We start from the raw sequence: 13,699 nt of genomic DNA, 5'->3' as shown, positions 1-13,699 counted from the left end.
CTTGATACCTCAAAAACTTTCTCCACAAGATGATGGTGTTGGATCCAAAGTCTCTCCACCAAGCCAAACAACTTCAAGCTTCTCTTATTTCCTTCCTAAGGGAAAAATGTGCATCAAAGCCTTCCAATAGATAAAGAACACCTCCAAGAGGCTACAAGGTCGATTTATGGTTTTTAGAGTGTGAAGGCTAGCTTAGAAATGAAGCAAAGGGACTAACATAAAGCTTTTATAGGGTGTACCCCTAAAAATTAGGGTTTCTTAGTCACCATCGTACGCCCAGCATACGAGGTGCTGCACCCCTATCCCATCATCGCAGTACTCTTAGCATACACTCCATTACGCACGGTTTAGAACCCTTCTCATCAGTACGCCCCGCGTACTAGGGTCGTGCTACTATCAATTCAAGTATATATCAATTATAGTTATGGGCTAGACACCTAATCCAACAGCTTGGTCCATGTCTAAGATAAAATAGACTAAATTACCCTTAATAAATATTTTCTAATATTCTTTTATTTCTTTTCATATTATTAATAAATTAAAAACAAAACAACTATTCAAGAATGCCCTAAAAGCCTAAGCACCTCGTCGTCAACTCTCCCCCCTTCTACTTCACTTCATCTCTTATTCCACTTGTATCACCTCCAAACTGTCAAAATCACCTCCACATCGACTGTTGATTTACTCCACAATCCCCTTATCCTTCTCATTCTTGCTATTTACCAGCAACATCGGAGAACTGATGGGTTTTGGTCATAAGAACGTCCTATGTGCTCATACAAACCCTAATGCTTGGATCTAGGTTTCTCTATTGTACATGCAAGTTATCCAAGACTATAAACCCTAATTCTAGCATACAAGTAATCATATTAACATAAGAATGGGTTTAAGATATTACCTTGATTGTTATGTAGCAATAACAATCATAATTCCTCCTTGTATTGACTTTAGAAAGCTTAGAGTCACAAATATCACTCCTCTAATGGTTCACAAACACCAAGAGCAAGAGGATGAAGAGGAGAGAGGATGGAGGTTGCCCAAAAACGTGTGGAAACCCTAGAAGGATGCTTAGCCACGTTTTTGGGTCATAAGGGATCTATATATAGTGAGGTTATTAGGGTTATCTAACAAGGAAACCCTAATATGGATGCTTAAGCCCTAAGCAACCCATGGACCCCTTTCCTTAAGGCCTTGGACGATTTCTTATGGGTTTCCCCATAGAATTCGTCCACTCCTTAATATAAGACAATCCATAGCCCAAATTGCAATTATCTTATAATTACAATTCCAGTCCCTTAAGTTTAATTAATCTCTTTTAGTCACAAAACTAATTACCAATTAATTCTTGACTAATATTAATTAAACAATATGATTTCTCCTTTAATATATTATTCTCATAATATATTAATAAATCATATTTAATCCTTTCTCTCCATTATTCATCCTATCAAGTTGCTTTGGTGAAGGCAACCTAAAAGGACCATGCACCATCGGGTCAAGTACATACCAAAATAGTTATGGACTTAGACACCAATCCAACAGTCTACCACTTGGATAAGTCTAATAACTATTATGCGTGTGACTTCAGATCCTGGTCTACAATCATAGCTTTCCAAAGCCGCTGTCAACTCTGATCCTATCAGATACGCGTGTCCTTTAGATAAGGGATCATATATTCCTCCATTCTAGATATCGTATGAGACATGATTTCAAATCATTCTCTTTGTACTATTTCTCGACTTTCGATTTATGACGACTGACTAATTGAACAAATCAAATTAGCCCTAGCCCGGCCGAGCATTTACGTTTGTCATCACTAAATCATCGAGGGGCCCAAGATATCGCTTTTATCCTACTTCAGATAAAAGGAACGGATAAACTTTGATACAATGCTTGCTTGCACTCACTCACCGAATTACACACAACAATATGTTTTATGACACCAAGTTACTAGTGCGTTTACATATTATCAATGTGCAACCGATTTACAAGATACAACTCACACATCTCGGTTTCAAGAATATAAGATGTTATCGTCTCACCAATCACTCGTGATACAATTCATGGAGTTATCCAAGTGAGCGTGGGTTTAATCCAATGCTCAAATCATATTCATAAGCACTCATGAACGTTGCAGCAAACATTTTCTTATGTCTAATACTCTTTTAGACATTCCACACACCAATTCATGACAGTCTTCATTCATACTACTTCCAACATATGAACGACTGTGACCCGTTCGAATAATTTGACTGTTCTTAACCAATTAAATTATTCAGGAAGTCAAAACATGCAAAGTGAAACACAAGAATAATACTAATCCCATATGGCCTCAACCCTTTGAGCATAAATAAAACACCTTTTATTTATCACCATATCGATTACTCATTATTTCTCATTTCGGTTAAACAACTTCTTACTTGAATTACAACACTTGTCCCATGCTCCTAACATGCACACAATGTTTACCTATGGTTCTTACTTTGTGAAATAGATCACATTGAACACATTTCCAATCATACTCATTTCACAACTCCAAATCCTTTTTCATAAGTGAAAGAATATCAAATTCTTGCCACTTATAGAATATGCTAGATTCTAACATTTTATGCAATGATCCTTTCGTAATATCACTGCACCAAAGTCACAAAGACTATTGCCAATTATATTACAAAGTCCTCTATCGGATATTGTTATAATACAATTCCTTAGATATGATGTCTCTCACTCAAAGTACTTTCCTTTGAACATCCTTTTGCATAAAAGTTTCTAATCTAGACATTGATTCTCAATATCCAACTCCCAATATGGAAACCTTTCCATACTTACCATATGATAACTCATTCTCATTAGAATCTTATCTATTCATAATAATGTCGATATGGTCCATCCAATACTATACTTCCAACTACTCACAAGCGATCAATCCTAGGCGAACTTTGGATTGTCCTTTGATAGTTGTTTAATTATCTTAGTCAAAACCGATTCTTGTCCTTTTTCCTTCTAAATGCACTAGACATTTGGAAAATTTTAGAATGGTCAAATATTATAGCATTTGCAATCAATCCTATACCTGAAGCGTATGAGACACGATGCATAATGTCTTACATGAAGATTCAATACTTTATCAATCTTCTGCCATAATATTTTATGTGCTACGTTCTCAAAATTCGAACTATAAAGAGGAATGCCGTAATCATAATCGGATTTTTAAGAACACACTATGTTTCGTTGATTAAATTTATTAACATTTCACAACCTAAACCTTTAAATTTGAAATGAAGCATAATATTCTCTCCCTTAATTATAGCAAAACAACCTTTCAACTCTTACAACTTTGCAAAGTATGACTCTTGTTTTCTATAATTAATATTGCTAACTTGCAATACTATCCTTAATAATCATACAATCATAACATTTATGCTCCCACTATCATGATGATTATTATAAACATAACACTTATGCTCCCACTAGCTTTGACATGTATTCAGAAACCAGCTTAACTTCTAGAAAAACAATACTCATTGAATTTCTTAAGTTCTTGTTTCTAATACTTAGTGCTTTGATAATCTTTTATCAAGGCTTCTTAAACTTATACACCTTTTCCATAGATAGCTCATATGTGTGTCTAAACAATTCAGACTAATTGCCAAATCTCACAATTCGAATCATGGAAAGGGATACCGTAACCATAATCAAATTCGAGAATACAATTTCACAATCACTATCTTCTTAAAATCTCTATTAGTGAAAGCATTTCCTCGCAGTCATTTTCATGAAGGAGGGAATCTTATGACACTTAGATTTTAATGATGTATGTGTTCCTATCCATGTGAATTTTTCAAAACCAAAGTTTACGACAAATTCAAACTCATATGGACCGAACTTTCTTAATCTTGATTTCTTGCCTTATGGTAGCATAGCTGCCCACCACGTCTTCCAAGTAGCTAAGAAGCTCACCCTTTCCTATCAATGTACTATTCATTGATCAAGGTCCTTGCCTTTTATGCATTCGAACGAGAACTCATATGCATAATTAACTCAATTGGAACGACATAGAAACAAAATAACGTCAACACGATAGGTTGTAAACCTCAACTCGTGTGCTAGTGATGATCGATAAGGTTTATTTGATTTGTTCTTGAAACCTTTCAAGACCATTAAGACTCCCACTGACTCCTTGACATATAAGATTCTCTTGTCAATAAACATTTCTTGACAAACAAATATTCAAGAGTTAGTGTAGTTTTTATCAGAACACTTCATAAATTGGTCCTAGTTGGTCTTTGTCTTATCCAAGACATCACAACTTTCCGCATTTGATGAATGTTATAAACCTTCCTAATACTTATCACTCAATGTCACAATCTTAACTCTAAGACTTGTTTTGGAACGAAGTATGATTGACTTCTTGATTTGACCATTTCTTCAATCCTTGATTCCTCTTCTTAGACATACAATTGTACTAAAACTCACTTAGAGGATCAATTGAGATATAGTTCTTAATCATTAAGACCTATCATAAAGCATAAAAGCTACTCTCCCTTCTTCTTAGAATGGAGAAACTTTTATCTTTCTGCCTACTTGACTCTTCTTATTCGTTTTGCTATTGATTTAAACCTTTTTAATCAATTCACAATTACACTTAATCTTATAAGTATAATCATATTTACTAAACTTTTAGTAAACCATGACGAATATATTGTTACTCTTATGGTGGACTTTGACCAACACACAACTTTGTGTACTCGATCTCCTAGTCCTTCACTTGACACTTTGTCAATGAATTAGTCTAATTTTCAAATATGAAATTTCTCATTCTTCGTGCAACCAAGTTGCATGATTCCAAATTTCTGTCCAATTAAAACTTGGGCGATGAGAAACTCTCCCTATTTGGTAAATTCTCGACTTTTCCATAAACACCATAAATAAGAATCATATCCATTTGTTATAGAAATATGCAAACACCAATTTTCATAACGATTTCATTGCAAGGAAATAAACAAATAAATAAATAAGTCGAACCAAAATTTATTTTATTTATAAAAGCAGCGGAAAACATTTGTCCTTACAATGCAACATCCATTGAAAACTATGCTAATACTTCTTTCTTAGCAATCTAATTCTAACTCTAAGTAATAGCTTAAGAATCTAATCTTCGAGAAATGCGATCGAAATACATTCCTTCATGGTTAGATTCTGCTCGCTTCTTCCCTTAAGCTTCCTTTCTTTTCTTCGATCCTACAAAACATCAATTGTAATCTTATCACATTATGTATTAAGAATCTAGAATAGAAGCTTAAAAGAGTTAGTTAATGGATTTTACCTATATTAGAGCCATACGTTTCGACTCTCCCATCTCTTAGATCTCTTAGGTAAAGGGGGCAGCTTCGTCTCCAATGCCCTTTCTCTTGGCAATAAAAGCAAATTGACTCTTTTGGAACATGACATGGAACTACTTCAGACATTTCCTTTCTCTTATGATCAAACTTTTTGATCATAGCATGTCTTTCGTTGCCATTGTCTATATCCATAGAGGTCTTGAAGGCAGATTCACCAATCAACTTTGCTTTTCTATTGCGCCAAACCATTGCTGATTCAGCAGCAATAAGCATATAGGTGAGATCTATAAGGGTCACGTCGTGGTTCATCATATAGTACTCTCTTTTACGAACTCACTATACGAGTTAGGAAGTGACTGAAGAACCCAATCAACAGCCATCTCCCTAGAGACAACGGATCCCAACATTCTTAACCTATCAATGTGTGACTTCATCCCTAGGACGTGTGCACACACCGACTTTCCTTCTTTATGTTTACTTGCCAAAAGGGCTTGAGTGATCTTGAACTTTTCAAGCCTTTGAACTTGTGGGTTAGGGAGAATAATTGGAGGAGGTGGAGGAAGTGAAGCATGATTTCTTGTTCCACGATCGAATCGTGGAATATCATCTTCATGTGGAAAGCTTGTTCCACGGGATTTGGGAAGACCATAGTTGTCGAACTTTGACATCTACAAAACGGGAGAAAAACGAATTCAAGTTAGTTGATTGATTGAGTCCTTAGTAAATCACCCAAATGAGATACTAAGGCTAGGACCCAACACAATACGCTACAACCTAGAAAAGGGATGTCGTAATCTAGTTGCAGAATATTTAAAGGTAAGTGAATGACGATTCACTAATTTCCACCATGAAAAACGAAAAAGAAATTTAAGTTTTAAATTTATGAAACTTCCTAGATCCTATGAGATTCATTGAACATTTCAATGGCATGTTTAAATCTCGATATGCCCCTCTTGTTTGTGACTGGGATGCCGAGGATCACAAAGCGGGTGTGAATAACCATTCAAACTTACATGGTGCCCTCACATGTTACAGTCACCTATTCGATGTGTCGGTAAACCACACACGCTCCACCGAACTATGACAAACATTGAGTCACCCTTTGCTTCCTTTGCTTAGAACCATTTAGTGTGTCGGTAAACCACACACGCTCCACTAACGTCTTCGCAAGGGTACAAAGTGTAATTTCATGGAATTTCATCAATTCACTTTGCCTAAGTAACTAAGATTGAGAATTTATAAAACATTTAGTTACTTTTGTAATTCATTATACTTATAATGGAAGGTTTCGTCCTATCCTACCCGTTCGGCTAACGACCCTCCACTAGTCAAGAGTGTGGTGGGTAAGAGTGGATACCCATTCAATCGCCATTTTATAGGCAATTCCTTAAACACCCCTTATAGACCAGCTTCGTGAATGAGGCCTACTAACGGTAAAACTGACTTTTACTCATACATATATATAATGTTAGACTTTTATAGTATAGGGTGTATTTTACACTTTTAAAATATTAGGTGGTCAAATCTAACAATTATACTTTTAATTCAATTAAATTGTAAACCAAACTTTATGGATTTATTAATCCTCTTTTAATTATACACCTTAATTAATTAATAAAACCATAAGGGTGTGATTTGAATCTTTTTCAAAACAATACTAGGGTTTTAGAATTTAACATTCCTAAATTAAACCTTTAATCAACTTTTAAATTCCAAAACTTGAGGGCAGGTTTTGAAACATTTCAAAATATTAGGGTTTAGAATTTAAATATACATCAAAATTAAACTATTAATCAAAATTTAAATTCCAAAACTTGAGGGCAAGTTTTGAAACCTTTTTCAAAACATTAGGGTTTCAACTATTTAAATTTCAAAACAACAAAACGTTTGAGGTCAAATTTAAACTATAAAACCTAAAGGGGAAAATATGAAACATTTCATAACATAAGGATCAAATAACAAATAATCTAAATTAACATTTAATCATATAATTATCCATATTTGATTTATTTAATGATTTCTTGCAAAACAATTTACCAATTTAATCAAAATAATTAATCAATTATCACATAAAGAAACAAATATTTTATTAATTGATAAATATCTTCAATTAGATCAAGAATATAGTCGTATATATCAAAAAATCGGATTTATATTGATCTAATATGATAATGCAAGTATCCTCAAGCAAAAACAGCAAGAAATCCCGGTTTTCCCTCATGTTATGATAATGCAAGTATCATACAAGCATAACGTTTGAGGTCAAATTTAAACTATAAAACCAATCTAGGCTCTAATACCACTGATGGGTTTTGGTCATAAGAACATCCTATGTGCTCATACAAACCCTAATGCTTGGATCTAGGTTTCTCTATTGTACATGCAAGTTATCCAAGACTATAAAGCTTAATTCTAGCATACAAGTAATCATATTAACATAAGAATGGGTTTAAGATATTACCTTAATTGTTATGTAGCAATAACAATCACAATTCCTCTTTGTATTGACTTTAGAAAGCTTAGAGTCACAAATGTCACTCCTCTAATGGTTCACAAACACCAAGAGCAAGAGGATGAAGAGGAGAGAGGATGGAGGCTGCCCAAAAACGTGTGGAAACCCTAGAAGGATATTTAGCCACGTTTTTGGGTCATAAGGAATCTATATATAGTGAGGCTATTAGGGTTATCTAACAAGGAAACCATAATATGGATGCTTAAGCCCTAACCAACCCATGGACCCCTCTCCTGAAGGCCTTGGACGATTTCTTATAGGTTTTCCCATAGAATTCGTCCACTCCTTAATATAAGACAATCCATAGCCCAAATTGCAATTATCTTATAATTACAATTCCAGTCCCTTAAGTTTAATTAATCTCTTTTAGTCACAAAACTAATTACCAATTAATTCTTGACTAATATTAATTAAACAATATGATTTCTCCTTTAATATGTTATTCTCATAATATATTAATAAATCATATTTAATCATTTCTCTCCATTATTCATCCTATCAAGTTGCTTTGGTGAAGGCAACCCAAAAGGACCATGCACCATCGGGTCAAGTACATACTAAAATAGTTATGGACTTAGACACCAATCCAACAAGAACAACATGTAACCCTCCTTCTTTTCTGCCTTTTACCCATCTTCGGTCTCGTATGCAGCCACCACCATCCACCCTTCATCCCTCTCCCCTTTCACAAATGCATGTATCTCCTCCTTGGTCGATTACATCCTGAATTATGTATTCTGTGAGCCTCGATTACAACTCAAGAAAAAAATACAAGTCATAAACACCCTGTTTGAGGGAGAGCCACAAAAAGAGTGATTAGTGATTTTTGAAATCGATGTTATCAAGAAATTGATTGTCATTTCAGAAACTCCATATGACTTTTGGTTTTTGTTTCATAGATCGATGGTCATTTCCTTAGGATTGATTTTGATTTGATTATGGAATCGGGATTTCCAAATCGTTTGTAAACTAATATCATAGAAATTAGTTGCCTTCCACCATCGTTACGAAAAAAAATCATCGATAACTCTCCAAATAATCAAGCAAATGAGAAAGTTGACAAATTAAAAGCACAAATTAAATTGGTTATATGTTAGCAATCATCATGAGTGAATAACAAATGTCATGGCTTACAAGAACCAAAGGTCAGAAGTTATGATACATGAATATGCCAATCACGTGAGACACAATAGTAATATGCCAATATATCTTCAGTGTATTGGAAACTGGAAATATACAAGAGGAGACTTATGAGTTCTGATTATTGAGTTATTGACTAGAATTTTCAAGAAAACTAGAAGTCCAACACAAACTACATTACCAAATCGTTAATCTCAAGCACAAGAAAGTATATCTAGGAAATATAAATGATTACATTTATGCCCTTCAAAGTAAAACCAATTGATATTAACGTGTTTGTAAGAAGAGTTATTTGGCTTAAAGCCATCGACATCATATGTGCCTAATCCGAGAGTTGATATTACTTTTTTTAGAAGAAAAAAAAAACAAAATTTAAGTATTCAATAGGCACCAATTCAACGAATATTCAACAAAATATTTGATTGCTACAACAAAATAGGGTTAGAATCGAAATAAAATCTTGGATTGACATGAACAACAACAAACTTACTAGAGATTGTAGCAACTTTCTGCGAAATAAGAGGATTCAATGTTGTTCGTGATAGAGACGTGAAGGCAAAAGCGTGAAAAGGATACCAGATTGATGATGAATAAGACATTAATGATTCCCAAGCCCAACTAGGTAAGTCGATGAACCCCCAAAAATCTAGAATGGATCCCAACCCGATCCGAGCAAAAATTATGAAAGGAGACTACAGTGGTAGGGTGGAGGTGTTGGTGTTGGTGCTGCTGACGATGGTGTTGCTCAAAATTGTAATCTCGTATGGGTGTGCATCGTTGGGTTGGGGACGAAAGATATAGAAGAAAAGAGACAAATGTGAGGAGATTAGGTCTGATCTTTTTTAGAAAGAGAAGAAAATAAAAATATTTAATTTTTGGATATGGGAAAAAATGTTAAATTTTGATAAAGTGGGAAGTTGGAATTTTTTAGAAGTCTGAAAAAAGTGAACTCCATCCAAATCGAAAAAATTGAAGTCCCTCCAAATCATGTTTTAAAACACTTATAATGATATTTTTTATTTTTCTTTTATTGTTACAGTTTTATACTTTTAGATATACATAAAAAATAAAACATGACTATAAAATATTTTTAGTTACATGTTTTATTTTTTAAATGTTATAATAAAATATTTACAGTCACATGTTATTTTTTATATTCAAAATCATTAATTTTAAACATGCATATGAAATTAAACTATCATCATAAAACACTTATAATCATATGTTTTTTTTAAAGTCATAATAAAATACTTATATATAGTCATATGGTTTTTTAAATGTCATAATAAAATACTTATAATCATAATGATTATTGTGACTATTGGCTAGTATTTGTAACACTTTTTTATGTAAATAGTAACAAAATGTGTTAAAATAATTTGCAATGGTGATGGTTTTTAACTATTATGTGATTAAAACATTACTGACAAAATGTGTTAAAATAATTTGCAATTGTGATGGTTTTTAACTATTATGTGATTAAAACATTACTAAAATTTGATTAATAAACTTTAGTGACGTAATTAACCACAGCTATGACAACCTTGTTTCCAAGAAACAAAAAGCATGATCATAAGTCATTTTTGTAAATATTAGTCGTTACTACAAGTAACTATTCTTGTGCATGCCACAGGGCACACGTTAGGCAAACACGAAGCATATACTAAATGCACCCATCGTTATTTATTTTATTTATGGAAAGCCTTTTTTTACACGGCTTGTATATGTAAAGCTATTTCTATGCCCCATTTTAGTTTTTGCCCTAAAATACATTACAACTAGAAAGGTTGGTGCTTGCATTTCTTCACTTTCAATGTTTTTCCTTTTATATATGCCTACATGGTGATCAACACAGACAAGAGCTGAGTTTCATTTGAAACGTGTCAACAAAAGTGAAAACAGTGTCGCTAAAACAATATTGCAGCCAAAAGTTGCAAACATTGGACAAGATATAAAGCACTTCTTATGAACAATAAAAAATCCTGCACTTTATTTTTGAACAGAACATCCCAAAATCCAGGTTACATAGTTTCTTATTCAATTAATTTTGCAGGGATTTAAGGGAAAAAAGAGTACACAGAAATCTTGATGACAGTGTAACTTAGAGCTCACTACAAAACTAATTCAAATGAAAATAAAGAATCAATATTGAGGTTATATCAGAAAGTTACTACCTTGAGAGAACTGAGAAGATAACATCATCTCCACCAGATCCATCTCCTTTTTCCCGTTTGACGAAGAACCAGAAACAGCACTTTGTTCAGCATCAAAAACCATGTCCCTCTTTGTATCTTTATGGTAGCCATAGTCGCTACAGTTAGTCAATGTAGTGGCTCCTTCCAGGAGATAAGAGATGTAAACATCGGAAGCGAGTTGGTTTTTTGATGAATCTACTTTGTCCAAATATGAACCTGAGTTCTCATCATGAGGAATTGATGAAGATGAAGCAAACCCGTATTGTGATATGTCAGTAAACCCAAGGGAAGTCAGGTCTAAAGTGGATTCTGGATTGAAGTGGACTGAGGACTCATTGGAGATTGATGAAGATGAACCAAACCCGTATTGAGAATTATCACTAAACCCTAAGGGATTAGTGTGTAAATAGGATTTTGGATCTTTAACGTAGATCGAGGACTGATTGGAGTTTGTGTTTGTGTCCTGTCTAATTGGGTTGCTATCTCCGAAAAAGCTTTGCATGAAAGTTAACTCATCGTCGTACGATTGTGTGATGTCTAAAGATGGAGAGTCATCAGAGTTTGAATTCGGCAGCTCAGTAAAAAGAGCGTTGAATTTAATGGAAGGATCATCGGAGGAGATGGTGGTAGAACTTCCCGGGGTTGCAGCGACCATGGTGGTGGTAATAGAAGCTAGATTATGATCACTAGTATTAGTGGTCCCCTTGCTTTTAATGTACTCTTGTAAAACAGAAGGTCGAGACTTGGTATTTTTGGTGTCGTTTTTCTTGCTCTTACGACGAGAATTTTGTCTCCTTTTTGTTGCATTCCAATGGTTCTTTATCGCGTTCTCTGTCCTTCCAGGAATTAATTTCGCAATTTCAGCCCATTTGTTGCCTACTTTTCGATGAGCTTCAACCATCTTTCTCTCTTCGTCTTCACTCCATGTATCTTTCTGCAAGAAAATGAAGTATGGTAATTAACATGCATATATGTTGTCAGGAACAAATCATAAGCAAAAAAGCATCCAATTCAACATCCTTTTGAATTAAAACTCTGATTTCAGATCTCAAACTTGTGTTATTGCCAAAGTTTGTCAATGAATAAAAAGCAAAAAAATACACCCCAGCTTCAATTCCTAAGGTTGGGTTTTTGGTGTCTTCAAGAAAGGGTTTTTTCCACTCTTGGTCGAGGATATAACTTGTTCTTATGGTAGCAAAACAAAATTAACGGATACAATGATAGAATGCTAGAAGTCATTCACAGAAATATAATCATTCTTAACATATAGATCTTCATCGCTAATTAAGTGTGCGAATATTCATTTTATAAAAATAAAAACCTAGAGATGAATAAACTCATATCCATAAAGAATGTCTCTTCAAGATCCATGACAAAGAAAAAAAAAAGTTATTATTTTGGTAGAAAATTAGGGTTTGACAAGAAGAAACAAATTAAGTGTACGTAATAAAATGAGGGTTTTATCTGATGAGAAACTGAAAAGATCAAAATCTGATAAAATATACACCAAATCCACAGTTCTTAGATCGTATTTGAGTCATCCATCACAGGTATTAGGATGTCGTAGTACTATTTTTGGGAACTTGTGATCATATGCCAGATTAATTAGATGAAATGAAAAACCTTGATATCAGGGCGCAAATGATTATGCCATCGCTCACGACACTGTTTCCCAGCTCTACCCGTCATTTGCTCAGCGATGTGAGCCCATTTCCGAACTCCATGTTGTTTCACCAGCCTAAGAAGTTTCCTACACACAAAAAGGGAGAAAAATGTTTGAAGTTCATGCATGAAAAATCAGAGTATATATAATTGGAGCAAAGAACTTGAATCTTTTTTTAAACCTGTCTTCTTCATCTGTCCATTGTCCCTTGATCAAACACTTACGACCACACCCTTTCGATTTCATCATCTTCTTACCAGATTTGATTACTTCGTTGGTAAGTTCTATGTTTCGATAGCTTTTTGAAAAAGCACCACGATCAGGAGCCAATATCTTTTCCATGGAAAAACATGGTACTAATGGAACTTCACATTCATCATACAAGCCACCGATCCCTCCATCAGAATACGAAGAAAATCCACAAACCCCATTTGAAGGGATGAATGTTTCTTTGTTCATCTCAAAGTTCTGATGAGAAAAAGGGTTTTCAAGACTTTGACCCTGCAAGAACCTACCAATGGCTGTCAACGGAGGAGGAACATGCTGATGTTTATGTAAATTCACATAATTAGGAAAGCCACCACCATGCCCACCACCTTCCATACGCTTCAAGAATTTTTTCTTTATACAAAGGAAATAGCTTAGATCAAGGAAAGTGGTAGTTTTGGTGTTGTTTCCTTCTTTTTCTTCTTCTTCTTTCTAACAAAACTCCATAAATATGGTTATAGAAGGTATAAGTATCCTTTCCCTGTAACGAGATCCATTGGATCAGAGTCAATCCAACGGACTGAAAATTCTCTGTAAATATAACCCCCTAAGCTTCCTCTCTAGAACAAATTACATAAGT

General features: G+C 34.2%; 1 protein-coding gene across 1 annotated transcript; it reads right to left on the bottom strand.

Annotated features, from left to right (window-relative positions):
* Positions 1 to 11,148: 11,148 nt before the first annotated feature.
* Positions 11,149 to 13,455, bottom strand: LOC145075429 (transcription factor MYB119-like). Its single transcript, XM_079021680.1, has 3 exons — positions 13,034 to 13,455; positions 12,813 to 12,939; positions 11,149 to 12,123 (listed from the first exon to the last, which is right to left on the bottom strand). Exons 1-3 carry the CDS (start codon positions 13,453 to 13,455, stop codon positions 11,149 to 11,151), a joined length of 1,524 nt encoding a protein of 507 aa, XP_078877806.1.
* Between the last annotated feature and the right edge of the window lie 244 nt (positions 13,456 to 13,699).

Source organism: Lactuca serriola, chromosome 9 (genome assembly GCF_051521515.1).
Source record: "Lactuca serriola cultivar US96UC23 chromosome 9, Lser_US96UC23_V15, whole genome shotgun sequence".
Lineage (NCBI taxonomy): Eukaryota > Viridiplantae > Streptophyta > Magnoliopsida > Asterales > Asteraceae > Lactuca > Lactuca serriola.
This window is presented reverse-complemented; position numbering and strand designations above follow the sequence as displayed.